General features: G+C 36.5%; 1 protein-coding gene across 1 annotated transcript; it reads right to left on the bottom strand.

Moving 5' to 3' along the window:
- Positions 1–2,781: 2,781 nt before the first annotated feature.
- On the bottom strand, positions 2,782–7,506 carry LOC133030519 (uncharacterized). Its single transcript, XM_061103292.1, has 6 exons — positions 7,219–7,506; positions 6,874–7,050; positions 6,496–6,691; positions 6,023–6,405; positions 3,441–5,936; positions 2,782–3,333 (listed from the first exon to the last, which is right to left on the bottom strand). Exons 1-6 carry the CDS (start codon positions 7,504–7,506, stop codon positions 2,782–2,784), a joined length of 4,092 nt encoding a protein of 1,363 aa, XP_060959275.1.
- Positions 7,507–20,425: the final 12,919 nt, after the last annotated feature.

Raw genomic sequence — 20,425 nt, forward strand, 5'->3', positions numbered from 1 at the left:
CTAATGAAGTCAAAGCTGGTATCATCAAACTTATACCTAGTGATATTCCTTTAGAAATCGCAGAGACTAAAGTCGTTCATCTAGCAGTGCAATGGGCTCAAATGATCAAGCTTCCTATCGCAATTGTTGAGACTAATTGTAAGGTTATTGTTAGTAAATTTTATACCAATTGTTGGAACAATAATGTCTTAGATGATATTTTGAGATTTATTAATAATTCATTATCCTTCATTTCTGGGCTTAGTGTTTTTTATGTTCTTTGAGAATTTGATAAAGTTGCTCATGGTTTTGTTAAAATTAACTTAGGATTAGATGATGAGTTAATTTAAAATAGTTCTTTACTTATAATTCATGTTTACTTTGTACTAATTGATCTATCAATGAAAAGCTTTAAGGATTTTCCAAAAAAAAAAATGTTATGTACAATAAATAAAATAAATACCATCCTACTTATAGTTAGGGGATTGTAGCTAGTCAACCAAATCATTTCATTAGAACGTGTTTATATTTTAATATTTTGTAAGTGTCATTTTCATGTGATAAGTATGCATGTGCATATGATCTAATCTAACATTTTTCTTCTAAATTTAATTAGTAATTAAATTTGAAAAATTAGCATGTGATTCAATCTAATTATACCTCAAAATCTAAGTCAATCTGATTCAACTAATAATTAGATTGAATTAATTTTTTAATTAGATATATATTTAATTACACATAATTTTTTTTATTAACTTAAAAATATAAAGAAAAAAAATACATAAAAATTAAGGTGTCGTTTGGTAACACTTTTGTTTTCTAATTTTTTAATCACAAAATGAAAGTAAAATTTTTGTTTTTAAAAATTTTTCTTTTGAAAAATAAAAATGCGTTTGGTAACCACTTTTGTTTTTCAATTTTAAAAACAGAAAACAAAAGTGTGTTCTGTAAATTTCATTTTCATTTTTATTTTTTAATTATTTACGTCGGGTCTAGGTCCGAGGTCGGATTTGGATTCAAGTCAGAGGCCGAGTTTAGCGCCAGCACCGTGGGGGGATTTGGGTCCGGGTCATGATCGAAGTACAGGATATTGATTAAAAAAAACTGTTTAAAAAAATATTGAAAGTGATTTTTTTTTGCTTTTAAAATTTTGATTCTCAATTAAAAAATTGAAAAGTAAAAACAGTTTTATATAACATGTTTCTGAAAAATATTTTCAATTTTAAAAACAGAAAACTGATTAGAAAAGTGTTACCAAACGGCACCTAAATATCATCATTTATTTAAGTTTAATACTCTATAAAAATATTATTATTACAAACTAAACGTTTGAAATAACTAAAACAATAATATTGTAAAGTAATAAAATATTACAAAACATCATGAAAATAAATACATAGAACAATTAAGTGTTACAAGTTTAACAAAAAAAAACCACTAAAAATATAATTAATATCAACTTTTTTATTTTATTTTTTTGTATAAATTAATATAAATAATTCTTTTAATATAAATAAATGTAATTTGATTTGATTTATTTTTAATTGAATTTTGACATTGACATTTAATAATCGATTCAATCCAATTAGAATTTAACTTTTAGCATCTAATTCAATCCAATTATAATTAAATTGAATTGAATCAGTTTAGTTGAATTGCCAACCCACAAATCACTTTGGGATTTTTTTTTCATCTTCTTATTATTGTTCCACTGTTACAGTCAAGTAGTCTTTATCATTTATCCACTATATGATAGCACAAAACTTGCGGCAACATACATAGTTGACCCAAAACTTGGCCCTTGTCTAACCATGGATTCGTATTCTTGTGCTAATTTATTTTATTTGTAAGAAATTTAAAAACCAATAATAATAAATCAACTCCATACAAAAAAATAGTAATAAAACAATTGGATATTGTGGAAAAAATTCTAATCGTAGTCCTAAATATATATTTTGTCAAGAAAGTACAAACTATATATTTTGTTAAAAAGAAAACTAAATATCGAAAAAATAGTTATAATGTCAAGTGTCAATATAATATTGCCATACAGATTTAACACTACATTTTATTTTTTTTTATAGAACATGTTTAAAATAAGAAAAATTGTATCTATTGTTGTGCAAGTCGGGATCCACATACACAGGCACCGAATTAGTGTGGAGTGCTCTCGCGTCCTCATTCTCATTAAGAATTTTAATTTCCATCCCTATTTATTTTTCTTTGGAGACGGGAGCGAAAAATTCCCTAATCAGCCAAAAACAAGGTGGAGAATCTCCTAATGTAAAATTATAGTTTATATTAAAAATTTAAATGTATGAAAATTATTAAAATAGATAAAAATTAAAATATTACACATTATTTATTATTTTAAACACAACTTAAAAATTTGTATAATTATATACTAAAAAAGTATAAATATAAACCATAAACTATAAAATATTATTAAGAGATTATATAAAATTCTAAACGAGTCTCTGTCGGGATAGGGAGTATTATTCCCGTCCCGTCTTGTTTAACATTCACGGACAGTAAATGATCCTTATCCTCGTCTTGATTCTCATTTAGATAAAGAATCCTCACTCCATTAAGGGCGAGTCCCCGTAGGCCTATCACCATTAGAAAAATGTGCATCCCTATTTACAAGTAGGTCTTTCCTAGAATAAAAGAGTAATTCTTTACACTTAATAATAGGTCTTTTATCTAATTGGGCCAGATTAATATACAAATATTCTGACTTTCGTTTATAAGAGATGAGAAATACTCACTAAAAACATTTTTGAATGAAAAGGATGCTTTTATTTAAACTTTAATATCATCCAATACAATTCTTAGCAAATCAGAAGGAGAATTATCCTTAACAAAAATACAATCTGACAAATAACAAGAATTACGCGCAAGGAAATGCGCGGCCTCATTAACAGAATGCTTAACAAAACACAATTTGACATGAGACATCTGTGAAAGCAAGTATTGGCAATCTTGAACCAACATACCAAAAGTTGAAGGCATAACAACGCTGGTATAGATGGCTTGAACAACAAGAAGGCAATCAGTCTCGAGCAAAATGTTGTCCCATGACTTATCTTTAATCCAACTGAGAGCTTCCTTAATACCAATCAATTCTACAATTTCAGGTGAAGATGTCCCACTCTTACTAAAAGAGCCAGCTTCAATAATCTCTCCATTACAATCTCGAGCAATGAAACCAAAACCAAAAGAATGCAATGCCTCAAAAATAGCTCCATCCACATTAACCTTTACCATGTTCACATCTGGTTTCGTCCAGTGCTCCACCTCCTTTCCAATCTCAAAATGAGACAAATGAGGCTCTAACTTACATTCTTGAGCACACTGCCATTGATAAAGATGAGTTCTTGCAGAAAGAACTACCTCAGCTGCTGAGTATTCTTTTGATTCCAAAGCAAATTATTTCTAGCATTCCAAATGGCCCAAGTCACCATAAGAGCTTCCTCAAGTTGTTCACTCGAATTGCTACTCATTAAATCTTGGAACCAAGTATAGAAATGATGCTGAGAAAAGGAGGTAATGTTGAGAGAAGATCTATGCCAACAAGACTTGGCAAAATTGCAACTCACCAAAATATGCATGATAGTCTCTTCGGCCATGTTGCAGAACCTACATATTCTGTTAACATAGACATGTTTGGTATTAAGTTGGACTTTAGTAGCAAGTATACCAAATATAGCTCGCCACCCGAAGTGGAGGACTTTCGGTTGCACTTTGATTTTCCAGAAATTTTTCCACAAACTAGCGTCCGCACCAACAGGTATCGACTGGTTTCGTAGCCACCCGTAAGCGCTCTTAACAGAATAGAAACCAGATTTCTCTTTACTCCAAGTCCAGCAGTCTTCATGAACAGTCATAGGCAAAGGAACACTCATAATTAGGCTCTGATCTCTTGCATTGAACAGGTCATTGATGATCTCCATATCCCATTGTTTAGCATTGACACACATTAAAGAAGACACCAGCTGGTTACTAAGAGCAGGGTGATCCGATTGAACAAAAGGGTACTCTTCATGAGGAAGCCACGGATCCCCTAAAATAGACGTTTGTAAACCACTAGCAATACCATTTCTTACCCCTGCCAACATCAGATTCTTAGTCGCAAACAAGCTTCTCCACACATAGCTTGGATTATTTCCTAGTTGGGCAGCCAAGAAGGAGCTATTAGGGAAGTATCTTGCTTTAAACACCTTTGTCACTAATGCAGAATCATGCATCAGCAACCTCCAAGATTGCTTTCCCAGTAAAGCAATATTATACTGTCTTAGATCTTTAAATCCAAGACCCCCAACATTCTTATGATTGCATAACTTATTCCAGCTCAACCAAGACACCCCACGGCTTTGCTTTGAAGATTGCCACCAATACTTGCTCATAACACTCTCAATGGCTTTACAAGTCTTTAAAGGAAAAAGAAAAACAGACATTGCATGATTAGGGATAGCTTGAGCCACTATTTTAAGAAGTTCTTTACCTGCCTTGGATAAGAACCGTCCTTCCCAGTTGAGAATACGCTTACAAACCTTGTCCTTCACAAAACCAAACACCGCATTTTTATTTCTTCCAATGATACAAGGAAGCCCCAAGTAAAGACTGTTCTCCCCAGCCTCCTGAATACCCATCCTTTGACAAATTAAAGCACGCACACCAGGTTGAGTATTGCAGCTAAAAAAGACCGAGGACTTCGAAAAATTTACCTTCTGGCCAGAGGCATATTCGAAATCATGTAGTAGTGTCAACATCTTATTAGAATCATTGTCATTAGCTCGGCAAAAGACATAACTATCATCTGCGAATAACATTTGAGAAAAGACTGGAGCCCCATTAGCTACCCGAATGCCTCTAATTTGCTGTGAAACTTCATAATGCTTAATTAATGAAGAGAAAGCCTCGGCACAAATTAAGAACAAGTATGAAGATAACGGATCGCCTTGACGAATTCCCCTAGTTGGCACAACTGGACCAATATGCCTACCACTATGAGTGACCGTATACTCCACAGACGAGATACAAGACAATACAAGAAAGATCCACTTAGCATCAAACCCCATTCTCTGCAGAACAGCTTCAAGAAATTTCCACTCGACTCTGTCATATGCCTTGCTAAAATAATGTTTCAAGGCCATATATCCCTCCTTGCCCAATCTTTTCTGTTTAAGATAATGCATGACTTCATACGAGATCATGATATTATTGGTCATAAACCTCCCAGGGACAAAAGCACTTTGTGTTTCGGATATCAATTGTGGTAAGACAGCTTTTAGACGGTTAGCCATGACCTTCGAAACAACCTTATAAAGGACATTGCATAAGAAGATCGGTCTTAAATCTCCCACGTTGCTAGGACTTTTCTTCTTAGGAACTAGAACAATGAAGGTTCTGTTAAGCCAGTGAGGAAGAGAACCATCAGCAAAAAATTGACGAACCAAAGAAACGATATCTTCCTTAACAATATGCAAACATTTTTGAAAGAACCTCGGAGTCATGCCATCCGGACCGGGAGACTTTTCGGGCTGCATTTGAAAGAGCGCATTCTTCACTTCCTCCTCCGTGACAGCTGACAGTAAGTCAATATTTTGTTGAATAGATACCGAAGGGCCAATATTATCAATAACAGTGGCGAAGTTCACAGGTGAAGCACAATATAATTCATCAAAATACTCTTTAATAACCACACTCAAACCTATATCCCAGTTGCACCAGACCCCAGTAGCATTTTGAAGTTTAGTAATGGAGTTGTTTCTCCTTCGGGTGGTTGCTGCAGCATGAAAGTAGCGACTGTTTTGATCACCATCACGAAGCCAGAGTTGCTTCGATCTTTGACTCCAAAAGACCTCTCTTTGAGCATAAACTTCAAACAACTGTTTTTCAGCATCTTTGAAACCAGCTATGGAAACATCATCTCGACCTCTCTTGAAATGAGCAGCCTTTTTTTCCAAAAGTTAATCCTGTTTTTAAAGTTCCCAGTGAAATCTTTTCCCCACTCCTCAAGGTTCTTCGCACAAAAGGACACTTTACCCATAACATCCATGTGATTGCTAGCTGCCCAACTGTCTTCAACAATTTGGAGACATAAAGGTTCTCTTAGCCAAGAGTTTTCAAACCTGAATTGCTTTTTGACAGGGACGAAATTGTTAACAGGTTCAAGAAGAATAGGGCAGTGATCAGAACTAGTAAGCTCAAGGTTAGTAAGTTTAGCCGAGTGAAAAACACTTAACCAACTTTGAGATACAAGGGCTCGATCAAGGCGAACTTCAATCCAATTTAACGATGTCCTCCCTTTCTCCCAAGTATAAGGATAACCTGAGAGATTGAAATCACATAATTTACTATCCACCAAAGCTTGATGAAATCCTTCCAAGAGCCAGTCAGGATAAGGCACACCTCCTTTCTTATCTTCTTAAGATAACACATTGTTGAGATCTCCAATAACACACCAAGGAAGGTTATTATCAGCAGATAAAGTCCTGAAAAGATTCCAAGTACGAACTCTCAAACTCCTATTTGGTTCCCCATAACAACCAGTCAGCCTCCAAATGACTCCATCAGAATTGGTAATTTGGACATCAATGTAATCGTGACCATATCTAATTAGAGAAAACTCATCTTTATTCCTCCAAAGCATAGCAATCCCACCACTCCTTCCTTGGACATCACAAGAAAAAGCACCTTCAAACTCTAGCTGGACTCAAACTTTTTCAATGCTATCTTTTCGACTCAAAGTTTCACAAAGAAATACAAAGTTGGGCTTCTTTTGGACTAAAAGGTCCTATAGGAATTGTAAGGCCCGTGGGTTCCCAAGCCCACGACAATTCCAACTAAGGACACTCATAATCCTTGGTGGGCCTGAGAACTAGGACCCACCAAATACCCGTTTTTTGAAACTGAACCATTTCCATTATAAATTTCCACCTCATCCTCTTCCATTACTTCCTTGCCTGCCACCTTAGTTCTTCTACGTTTTGAATCAGTAATCATTAGAGCTTCTTGCTGAGGGTTGACTTTGTCTACTCCATTCTTACCCTTCAATGCATTAACCCCCTGATGACTAATATCTTCAGTATCACAATCAATTTCTCCATGATTTCCGCCATCATGTGAATCAAATCCCCTTCCATGATTAGCTCATTCCAAGATTAATGTATCAATCCCCCTATTATTGTTATTTTCAAATGCTAATTCCTGATTTTTGGTGATCACATTAACAACCTCATTCAATGGTTCATCACTTCCGTTTACACCTTCATCGGAGAACTGGGAATCCGCAGCTGTCCCTGTCCTAAGCCACCGAGCTCCTATCAACTTGTTTTTCCTTTGAGGTTGAGCCTTCATCCACAAACCATAAGGTTTTCCTATCAGTTCCAGCGGGGTGTCATAAATCCGAGAACAAAACCTCTCCGAATGGCCAATAATACCACATATGAAACAGAACGTGGGAAGAAATTCATATTTAAAGTTCGTCCACAGCCACTCCCCGTCTGTTCTCTTCAATTTCATTCTCCTTTTCAATGGCTTTTCTACATTTATTTTGGTTCTAACCCGCAAGTAATCCCTCCAAATACTATTAAAAGTTCTTTGAATCCGATTTGACATAAGAACCAATGTAGTTACCAACATTTTGAACCACCATATCAGACATAAACCCATGCCAAAGGTTGTGTAGCTGAACCCAAATATCCAGACGATTCAACTTCATGGTGAAAGGATCATCACCTTTTTTCAATCGTTCAAAGACCAATTGGAACTTGTTAAAAGTCCATGGACTACCATCTATCACCCTCTGTATATCAGTCTCATGGTAAAACTGAAACAAATACAGATTAGTCTGAAGTTCTTTCACAAACATACATTTTCCAGGCTGTCAGAGAGAAGCCATTGTATGCTGCATTGACAGAAAATCAATGACCCTACTCGTTAGAAACTTTCCAACTAAACACCAACGATCATCAATCAGTTGCCTGACATCAGCAGTAATGTCACACAACAGGGTCTCTTCTTCTTCCTCCTCTAACTAAATTCTTGAGTAATGATCCTCAAGATCATTGACCATAGAACTACTAGAAGCCATAGAACAAAACAATCGAACCCAACAATTAACAGAACAAACCTCCAACACACACCTTACAATTCACTCATGTCAAAAGACAAGACATGTCTCAAAATTTCACTTTTTTTAAATAATTTTATTTCATAAAAACAAGTATTACTAAATTACTCACTAAAAACTTTTAAGACATCATTTATATATTATCTTTCATTTCTCTAATACACATGTATTATATACCTATTTATAACACCAATTCATACCTATAGACCCATACTTCAAATTCAATTTTTTTTTTTAAACATACATATATAATATATATTTTATTATTATTTTAATGTGTTGTGTCAGCATATGAAACAAAATACATTAAGCAATTTTTTTTATTTTTACATTTTAAAATAATTTTTTTTTTGTATTTTTACGAAGTTTTATATCCTATAGCAATTAAGGTAACAACCTAAATTGCAACCAAAATCCACATAGCAACCCACGTAAAAACAAAAAAAAAAATATTGAAACAACTCGAATTGTAAATTTTTTTTAAAAAAAATAGTATATGAAATAATTCTTTCAAAAATAAGTAAAATACTCTTTCAAAAAATTAGTAGAATATAAAATTATAAATGAGTAATGTGTATCATTTCTAATTCTATGCAACAAAAAACAAATATAATTTAATAAATTCCTTAATAGTATATAATTAAAAATAATAATAATAAATTCAAATATTGAAAAAATAAACCCTCTAAATATTTTAATATAATATTTTATTATTCAAATGTATATCTAAATTCAGATATATAGATCTTAGAAAAACAAATACATCCAAAACCTTTAAGTTTGCATAACGAAATTAATAAATTAATTAAGAAAATTTCCTAACAATCCTTTTATTATTTACTTTTTTAAAAAATATATCTTTATATATTAAAAGTGCCTATCTAACGGCATTTTTTGGTTTAACAGAATATACTTAAAAATAAAAAAATATTCTGTTAAATTTAACGATTACGTTTGATCTCCCGTTAATAAATAAACCCAAAAAATTAAACAATCTTTTAAATATTAATAATCTCTTTTTAAATTAAAAAAATCATCTTACCCACATCTCTCTCTAACAAACTTATCTTGGAAGAATATTAATAATTTTTTTTATTTATCTTTTAAAAAAGAAAAATATGGATAAAATGTCTATATTTACCTTATATGAGTATTTATCTTATATGTTTGTGCTTATTTTTAGTTTTATTTTTAATTTTACCACCAAGAGGAGAAGGTTGAAAAATATTAGAATATGAAAATATTATTGGTGCTTATTAGTAATTTGCAAAGAATGTGAAAGTCAATAAATATATAGTTGTGTAGCTATTATTAGATATGAAATGAGATAATAGAATTTTTTTTCAATTAAAAGATTAATGTACATTTTACTATTAATAACATACATTATTATAACACAATTATGTTTTACTTACTAAATATACTGACACATATTTTATTTTTATAAAACAAATCATTCAAATAATTATACTATTTTAATTATTAATTAAAATGAAAAACTAAAATATTAAATAAAACTAACACTACGTGGCTTGGCACGTAACAATCACCTAGTATATATATATGTATCTATATATAAAAGTGAGAATAGCTTTTTGGGCTTTCACTAATTGAATTACACAATTAGCCCTCACTATATATTAAATTATAAAAAATTTAAACTAAGCAATTAAAACATGTACACTAATTTCTTTTTCTTCTAAACTAAGCTTCCCCTCTGATTAATATTTTATCTTTTGAAAATATTTGTGAAATTATTTTGTCTTTTTGGATTGCTATCAATAAGTATATTTTTAAATAAATAATGCTTCTTTATTTTATTAAGCTAATTTTACTAATAATTATTATTAATGAGCATACAATATAATAAAAGAGAATTATGTGTATATATAATTAAATTGAGACAACACATATATATTTTGTGATTTAGGATTATTCTTTTTTTTTTAAAAAAAAAAAAACCCGTATTTTCTCTTTTAGTATTAGAAATAATATTAAATTTTAAAAATAATACTATTATATCATTAATTAAAACGTAAGACTAAAAATAATTTTTTAATGTCAATAACTAATAACTATTATTTTAAAAATTAATATATTTTTATAATCCTTTAAAAAATAAAAAATTATTTTGTAATCTTTTATTTAAAATTCTTTCTTTAAAAAATTAAGTTTACTTAAACAAATCAGATTTAAGTTTCTTCATATTACCAATTATATTCATATTCTTTACATACTAAATTGCTATTCTCAAAACATAAGAAATGAAGGTGCAAATTTCTTATCTAAATCAACAATAATATATTTTAGGTTGCCTTTTTTTTAATTATTAGAAGAAAAAAAAATTAATTAATTTTTTAAGAAGAGACATAATTTAGTAGTGGTCAATGTTTATGAGAAAAGTAATTAATTTACAACGATACATAAACTGTGAAACGATAAAAAAGAACAAAAGTTAATAAAAGTACTATATCTTTGTAAATAGAAGAGTTCACAAAATTTTGTCACCATGATGTATATTTTAGAGGATACAATTTAATAGTGTTATAAATTTCGTTAATAAAATATTAATTATTTTTTTAAAATAGTTGTGCTTAGATATTTTTCAGAGCTACACGTGCAAAGCACCCACACGTGCAAACGTGAGACTCCACTAGTATAAATAAAATAGCGGATGAGAGGTATTCTAATTTGGGATTGTTTAGTCGTGAGAAAGTTTTATATATTTATATGTGAGACTACCTTTGAATTTTACAAAATAATATATTTACTAAAAATTAAATAATTAAAAAAAAAAGTGACAAGATAGAAAGTATATATGGAACTGTCAATAGTTGTTCAATTCACAATTAATGATACAAAATTAGTGTCATTGTTAAAAAAATGATACAAAAATACTAAACAAACAGAATAATAAAAAATTTAAAATAGCATGGCACAAGTTCAATGAATATGTTTTAATGATGATTTATTATTATTTAGTACTGACGAGAGAGACTATTCAAAGTGGTGCCAACAACCTTCGTACTAATCATATTAATTATTAAATAGAGAATATCAAAGAATATGCACAAAATTCTTCGTCAAATCAATGAATATATTTAATCGACACTAATGTAATGGTCGTTATAAGAAAGTTACTATATAAACTGACAAGTTTAGATTTTCAAATTAGTTATATCATCATGTTTATAGAATTGTAGAAGTCTTTTCTTCTTTCCTATTTTTTAAGAGAAAGTCCTATTTGCGTGCTCATATAATGAGCATATTGTAACTTGTCAAAATTACCACTTTTCCTTACTAAGATCACTAAAAGTCCTATTATGCTCACTCTATAATAAATATGACAAAACTATACAACTTTTTTGTTTCAATTACCTAGCTAATATTAATATTTACAAGCTGCATGCACCTTAATATAGCATTGCTATTAGGTACTAGTGGTGCCTAATACCTTCTCGACATATCGCGTTGTGACTGACTAGCGATACTCCTAAAAGCTATTCTATTAAATTATGTGGGACCCGATAATTAGTTAAACCAATAGCGATATTAATACATAGGAGAGTGTTAGGTACCACTGGTGTCCTTTATCATTTCTCCCCTTAATATATTGGGGGTATTGTAAATTTTCTCAACATTTTAAATTTATACTATTATAGAATTTTTACAATTTATATATTTCTATATAATTTTTTTTACTATTTTTTATTTATTAAAGTTTCAAAAAAAAAAAAAAACATAATAGCCCTTCTCTTATGATTTTAACATGATTGATGTGTTATTATTTTTCTGTTGATTTATAGCTATCTTTTTGTTATTTTATAGTTGTTTTTATGTTATTTTTTAAGTGTTTTATAGTTATCTGTAACACCCTAACTAACATAGGCGTATTACGTGATTTTTAAACATACTGTGCAGCTCGTTGCTAATCAACGAGGTTTATGGCAAAACGTGATTAATTAAAATTTTTGCTTTTTAATTAAACTTATAAAATAATATTACAAAAGACTCGGGATCCCGATTATAAAATCATTTACAAAAGATTTAATTGTTTAACTGATACACTAAATAAATGTCGTCTAACGACCAGTTACAAAAATCAGCCTCGCTGTCCCGATGATCGTACGCTTCAGGCCTAACCGCCCCGACATGTACAATCTTCACAAGCTCGCTCACGGTCCATCAGCTTTAGCCTTGCCTTTACCTACACATAAACGTAGATCTGTGAGTCGACAGACTCAGTAAGAAAAGCATAATAATACCCATACATAAACCCGGTTATGATCAGACGCCCATACCCCTGATCATAACCCTAATCGCCGTGTCCAACACGATACCGAGTCCCGCTACATCGCCGTGTCCAACACGGTGCATCGAGCCACTACCGCCATGTCCAACATGGTACCGAGTTCGAACGTTCATAGGGACGCGTACTATTGACACGTAACAACCCGATCGGCCGAACCGGCCATACTCCGCCGCCGGTCATACTCCACGTACCGACGTGTTACTATATCCTCCCCGATCGGCCGAACCTGGCCATACTCCGCCGCCGGTCATACTCCAGCTCGTACCGACGGATACGTCAATAGTACGTAACCACCAACCAAGTGTCACTGACGGCCAAACCGGTCATACTCCATTCTTTGGTCATACTCCGGCTCGTACCGACGTGACAGGGTTGGATGGTTCGAAGCCAACATACATAACTAATGTAATCTAATAGGCTTCCTACATGCAAGCTAAACATGTAATCTACATATGCATATCGTTATACTAATCTTACTCCGGATTCCGAATTCAAAAGTGTGTGCCGTCCAACCCGACCGGAACTTTAGCTGAGCGGCGGATTACAGGCTCCTAAACCATAAAAATCACAACACTATAAGTGACACGCTAAATCACTTCCCGGGGACTAAAACTAGGAACTAAAAGTTTCCCAATCGATAAAAAGCATGGCAATACCCCCTAAAACATAAAAACGAGGAAAACTAGGGTTTCTGAAATTTCCCCAACCGGCAGACCAGTTGCCCAACCGGAATTCCGATTCTTGGAATTTTCGAAGCCCATCCGGAATTCCGGATGCACAACCGGAATTCCGGTTCCTCGCAGACAGAATTTAAAAAATTCATATCTCAACCAATTCAACCCCAAATTGATACAAACCTTCCAGACCTATTCCATATATCCCAAATAACATTCCTAAAGCATCAAACCTACCCAGAATGCACAGAAATGAAAAACACCATGTGAGCTCCAAGCTTTGAGTTTAAACTCAAACTTGGCTAAAGCTCACTCACAAGCCTCAAAGCTAGCTTAGAATCACATAATCAAGCATAGAAACACTGCAGAAAACAAAACCTAATTCATGCAATAACTACAGCCACCAAATTCTCAATTTTTACCTTGAAAACCTTAGCTTCTTAACAAGAAAATTAACCAACTCAAGCAAGAACAACTAGCATGCATTTCAACCTAACTAAACATAATTAATTCAACATTTTAGACATAGAAACAACAACAATAACCAGCAGCAGCAACATCATCAAAAAGTATGCATTTCACTCAATATTTCACCATTTTTTTTTCAAGAAAACAAAGAAAGACAATTAGGAAATACATACCACAATCAAGAGTTCCCAAAGTTATGATGAATCAAGCTTGAAAATTGATGAAAAACCCAGCCTTTGAATCCCAAGTGACCAGCCGAAATAGAGAGAAAAAGAGAGCTTTTCCTTTGAAATTTCTAACTTTTCTAACTTTGTGTTTTTTTTTTTTTGTAAAAATGAAAAAATGAAAACAAAGCCACATATAATATTTCACTTCAGCCAATTAATTAAACAAATAACATTTATTTTTCAAATAATCAAATCACTAAAAGACAAAAAGTCATTGGGGCAAAAAGACCATTTTGCCCGTCCACACTAAAATCACATAAAAATCACTAAAGGGGTATTTTTGGGAAATTCTAAATTCCCGGCCATTCTCGACATTCCCAATGTCTAAAACCGTCCCAACTAATAACATGCTAAGTTGTGATTTCTACTGAGCCAAACGCCGAGTTCCAAAATACCGGGCACCGAAAATGCAAAAATATGAAAATTACTGAATAACATAACCATGCATTTCTGAATTCCATAAATAACAGTATAATAAATTATTTAAATAGCTATAAATAATTTCCATAAATAATCATGATTAACTGCTAATTTCCAAATTAACTAAGCGGGCTTTACAACTATTCCCCCCTTAAAAGGATTTCGTCCCCGAAATCTAACCTGAATAACTCTGGATATTGAGCTCTCATATCTGTCTCTAGCTCCCAGGTGGCTTCCTCCACCTTGCTGTTTCTCCAGAGAACCTTGACCAAAGCTATGGTCTTATTCCGAAGGACTTTATCCTTTCTATCCAGGATCTGCACTGGCTGTTCCTCATAAGTCATGTCTGGCTGTAGCTCAAGACTCTCATAACTGAGTATATGAGAGGGATCTGAAACGTATTTTCTCAACATCGAGACATGGAATACGTTGTGAACTGCTGATAAGGCTGGAGGCAATGCTAACCGATATGCCACTTGACCTATCTTCTCGAGAATCTCGAAAGGTCCTGTAAATCTAGGGCATAACTTGCCTCTTTTCCCGAAAAGTTTAATCCCCTTCATCGGAGATACCCGTAAAAACACATGGCCCCCTACTTGGAACTCAACATCTCTGCGTTTCGGATCTGCGTAACTCTTCTGTCTGCTCTGTGAGGCAAGCATTCTAGCTTTTATCTTCTCTATTGCCTCATTGGTCCGCTGTACTGACTCTGGACCTAGGTATTTCCTCTCCCCTGTCTCATCCCAGTGGAGAGGGGATCTACATTTCCTACCGTATAACAGTTCATATGGAGCCATCCCTATCGTACTCTGATAGCTGTTGTTGTAAGAAAATTCTATCAACGGTAGATATTTATTCCATGAGCCTTCAAAGTCCATAACACAGGCTCTCAACATGTCCTCCAATATCTGAATTGTCCTTTCGGACTGACCATCTGTCTGAGGATGGAATGTTGTACTGAATTTCAGCTTTGTACCCATTCCCGTTGCAAACTTTGCCAAAATTTGGAGGTGAACTTCGGATCCCTGTCCGAAACTATAGACTTCGGTACTCCGTGAAGTCTCACTATCTCTCTGACATACAGTTCTGCCAACTGATCCACTGAAAATGTTGTTCTAACCGGCAGAAAATGAGCAGATTTCGTAAATCGATCCACCACTACCCAGATGGAATCAAATAAACCCGTGGTCCTAGGTAACCCGACCACAAAATCCATCGTAATATCCTCCTATTTCCATTCTGGTAGGGTTAGAGGTTGTAACAACCCTGCTGGTCTCTGATGTTCAGCCTTAATCTGCTGACAAGTGAGGCATCTCGATACGAATTCTACCAAATTCTTCTTCATACCGCTCCACCAGAAGTACGGTTTCAAATCTTGGTACATCTTAGTGGTGCCGGGATGCAGAGAATACGGGGTACAATGAGCCTCCTCAAAGATCTCATTCCTAAGTTCCACACTATTCGGAACACAAACTCTGGCTTTATATAAAAGCATCCCACTATCTGACACTGAAAAGTCCTTGGCTTGACCAGCCAACACCTCATCTCGTATCTTCACTAACTCCGGATCTGTCATCTGAGCGACTTTTATTCTTTCCAACAGATCAGATTGCAGCGTTAAGTTGTGAAGCTGACCTACCACAAACTCAATGCTGGATCTAACCATATCCTCTGCTAGCTGAGGTGAGATCTGAACCATACTAGCTACTTGACCGGGACCCTTTCTGCTCAGGGCATCGGCTACTACATTGGCTTTTCCGGGGTGATAGAGGATCTCACAATCGTAATCCTTCACTAATTCCAACCAACGCCTTTGTCTCATATTCAAATCCTTCTGAGTAAAGAAATACTTGAGACTTTTATGGTCGGTATAGATCTCACACTTCTCCCCGTAAAGGTAATGCTGCCAAATCTTCAATGCAAAAACCACTGCGGCCAACTCTAGATCATGAGTCGGGTATCGCTGTTCATAATCCTTTAACTGACGGGAGGCATAAGCGATGACCCGATCGGCTTGCATCAATACACACCCCAAACCCTGTTTGGATGCGTCGCAATATACTACGAACTTTTCCTTATCCGAAGGCAAAGCTAGTACTGGAGCAGTAATCAACCTCTGTTTTAGCTCCTGAAAGCTAGCTTCGCACTTGTCTGACCAAATGAACCGCTGATTCTTCTTTGTAAGCTCGGTTAAGGGCATTGATATTTTAGAGAACCCTTCGACGAACCTACGGTAATACCCTGTTAAACCCAAGAAGCTTCTGATCTCTGTCACTGTCTTCGGTCTCGGCCAATCCCTGACGGATTCAATCTTCCCGGGATCCACCTTGATCCCATCCTTGCTCACAATGTGCCCTAGGAAGGACACTTGAGATAGCCAGAACTCACATTTCTTGAACTTGGCATAAAGCTTATGTTCTCGAAGTCGTTGCAGTATTATCTGAAGATGTAACTCATGCTCCTCTTCTGATTGAGAGTACACGAGGATGTCGTCGATAAACACAATCACACAGATATCGAGGAAATCCTTGAATACTCTATTCATCAGGTCCATGAATGCTGCAGGAGCATTGGTTAGTCCGAATGACATAACCAGAAATTCGTAATGTCCATACTTAGTACGGAAAGCCGTCTTCGGAATGTCCTCCTCTCGGATTCTCAACTGATGATAACCCGAACGGAGATCAATCTTAGAAAAGACCGTCTTCCCCTGAGGCTGATCGAACAAATCATCGATCCTAGGTAATGGATATTTATTCTTCACCGTCAGCTTGTTCAATTCTCTGTAGTCGATGCACATCCTCATAGATCCATCCTTCTTCTTGATGAATAAAACCGGGGCTCCCCAGGGTGACACACTGGGCCGAATGAACCCTATGTCAAGCAACCCTTGGAGCTGAATCTTTAATTCCTTAAGTTCAGCTGGAGCCATTCTATACGGGGCTTTGGAAACCGGTTCCACCCCTGGTGCCAAGTCTTTCACAAAATCAATCTCCCGCTGAGGTGGTAACCCTGGAAGTTTTTCGGGAAAAACATCCAAAAATTCCCGAACCACCCTGATGTCCTCTGGCCGAATGGTATCTGGCGGAGTGGTGTCCACCACCACGGCCAGAAACCCTAAGCAACCGCCGTGCAACAATTCTCTAGCTGACATAGCCGAGATCACCGGGATCCGAGATCCCTGAACTGAACCAACAAACACAAATGGTTCCTCCCTTTCCGGTTGGAAGACCACCATCTTCCTTTTACAATCAATGCTCGCCGAATATTTAGATAGGAAATCCATTCCTAAAATAATATCGAATTCGACTAAACTCATCTCTATCAGATCAGCACTTAACTCTCTACCATCTATCCTGATCGGCATAGACCTAATCCACCTATTGGAGATAACCAATTCTCCGCCAGGTAAAAGGGTTCCAAATCCTGATTCATAACTATCATACGGTCTACCCAATTTACTAAAGACTCTGGCCGCCACATAAGAATGTGTAGCCCCAGAATCAAACAGCACTGAATATAGTGAGTTGTTAATAGAAAGGCCGACTCCGCGGATAACTGATGGGCTGGCATCTGCATCAGCCTGAGTGATAGAGAATACCCTGGCTAGAGTGGGTATCGCTGGAGCTCTCGGTGCCTCTGATCGGAACTGGGGACAGTCCCTCTTGAAGTGTCCGGGCATGCCACAGTGAAAGCATCCCTGACCTTTGCACTCACCCCGATGGTGCCTCTTGCAGCTAGGGCACTCGGGATAGGAGAATTGGGTCTCAGTACCACCAGGACGACTCCCTCTGTTCTGGTTCCCACGGAACCTCTTGTTCTGACTCGAGCCACCGGAAGCAGTGGGTGCTCTCTTCCTCTGATCAATGGCCGAACCACTACTCCCCCTGCTATAGCCTGATGCAGGAAAGGTAGGAGCCCCGCCACTCACCGGAGTACTGGCTGATTCTGACATACACCCAACTGCGCCCTCAGCTCGCAGTGCTTTCTCCACCATCTGAGCATAGGTGGTGCTGTCGTCCGTGGTAATCATCAGATCATGCCTGATCTTGGCATTCAACCCATCCAGATACTTCTCCTTCTTGCTGAAGTCGGTCGGCACGATTCCCGAGGCTAACCTCGCCAACCGATCAAACTGAGTCGTATACTCGGTGACGCTCATATTCTCACGCTGGGTCAGGTGAGCGAACTCTTTCCTCTTGGCGCTTCTGACCGCCTCGTTGTAGTACTTTGCGTTAAAGAGTTCCTGGAACCTTTCCCAGGTCATGGCGGTGACGTCATGGATCTGAGACACCATGTCCCACCAGACTAGAGCGTCCTCCTGAAACTGGAATGTGGCGCACACCACTCTGTCGTTACCGGTGACACCCATGAAATTCAGGATTTTGGTAATCACCGTCAGCCACTGCTCGGCTTTCATTACGTCCAGACCTCCCAGGAAAACCGGAGGTGCTTGCTTCCGGAACCGTTCATACAGAGGTTCCAATCTATGGGCCGCCACCACTATCTCGGCCTGGGCAGCAGGGGCAGGTGCCACTGGAACTACGGGCACTGGAACTGCAGGAGCACCCTGCTGTCTCAACCTCTGAATCTCGAGGTCTTGCTCTTCGATCCGGGCTTGCATTTTCGCAAACCGTAACTCCCAATTCTGGGCTCCCTGATCGGCTGGGGGAGCCTGGGCAGCCTGTGGTGGGTTCTCATCACCCCGACCACGAGCCCTGCCTCGGGGACCTCTACCTCGGCCCCTAACAGGTGGGGGAAACTGAGCTCCCTGTCCTTGGTTCGACCCTACGGAGTTGCCCTGACTCCTGGTAGTCCGCCTGGCGTCCATCTGATTAGAACCGCCTGCGAAACCAAGAGTTGGCATATCAGGTCGTATTCAAGGAGAGCTTACTAATGCCGCTTAATTTGGAAATTTAAAAACGAAACATGCGCCTATTCTACTATCAGGCTACTAACATGCTTCCTAACAGGCTTTTCTTTTTCATAACTGAATAAAATAAACTACTAAAGCAATAAAGGCTTACTGAACCGTGAAACGAGCTAACTGCTGATGATGATTGTACATGTCGTGACGATCTTCGGAAGACAACCTGGCGGCTCTGATACCAAATTGTAACACCCTAACTAACATAGGCGTATTACGTGATTTTTAAACATACTGTGCAGCTCGTTGCTAATCAACGAGGTTTATGGAAAAACGTGATTAATTAAAATTTTTGCTTTTTAATTAAACTTATAAAATAATATTACAAAAGACTCGGGATCCCGATTATAAAATCATTTACAAAAGATTTAACTGTTTAACTAATACACTAAATAAATGTCGTTTAACGACCAGTTACAAAAATCAGCCTCGCTGTCCCGATGATCGTACGCTCCAGGCCTAACCGCCCCGACATGTACAATCTTCACAAGCTCGCTCACGGTCCATCAGCTTTAGCCTTGCCTTTACCTACACATAAACGTAGATCTGTGAGTCGACAGACTCAGTAAGAAAAGCATAATAATACTCATACATAATCCCGGTTATGATCAGACGCCCATACCCCTGATCATAACCCTAACTGCCGTGTCCAACACGATACTGAGTCCCGCTACTGCCGTGTCCAACACGGTACTGAGCCACTACTGCCATGTCCAACATGGTACTGAGTACTGAACGTTCATAGGGACGGTACTATTGACACGTAACAACCTGATCGGTCGAACCGGTCATACTCCGGCTGCTGGTCATACTCCAGCCTGTACCGACGTGTTACTATATCCTCCTGATCGGTCGAACCGGTCATACTCCGGCTGCTGGTCATACTCCAGCCTGTACCGACGGGATACGTCAATAGTACGGAACCACCAACCAAGTGTCAGCCTGATCGGTCAAACCGGTCATACTCCAGCTGCTGGTCATACTCCAGCCTGTACCGACGTGACAGGGTTGGATGGTTCGAAGCCAACATACATAACTAATGTAATCTAATAGGCTTCCTACATGCACGCTAAACATGTAATCTACATATGGATACTGTTATACTAATCTTACCTGGATTCTGAATTCAGGTGTGCCGGTCAACCTGACTGGAACTTTAGCTGAGCGGCGGATTACAGGCTCCTAAACCATAAAAATCACAACACTATAAGTGACACGCTAAATCACTTCCCGGGGACTAAAACTAGGAACTAAAAGTTTCCCTATCGATAAAAAGCATGG

Source organism: Cannabis sativa, chromosome 8 (genome assembly GCF_029168945.1).
Source record: "Cannabis sativa cultivar Pink pepper isolate KNU-18-1 chromosome 8, ASM2916894v1, whole genome shotgun sequence".
Classification (NCBI taxonomy): domain Eukaryota; kingdom Viridiplantae; phylum Streptophyta; class Magnoliopsida; order Rosales; family Cannabaceae; genus Cannabis; species Cannabis sativa.

Coding starts and splice junctions, on each gene's coding strand:
- LOC133030519 (XM_061103292.1), bottom strand. CDS start 7,506: ATGAAATTGAAGAGAACAGACGGGGAGTGGCTGTGGACGAACTTTAAA. Junction 6,406..6,495: donor AAATAGGAGTTTGAGAGTTC/GTACTTGGAATC, acceptor TATCTTAAGAAG/ATAAGAAAGGAGGTGTGCCT. Junction 5,937..6,022: donor ACATGGATGTTATGGGTAAA/GTGTCCTTTTGT, acceptor TTGGAAAAAAAG/GCTGCTCATTTCAAGAGAGG.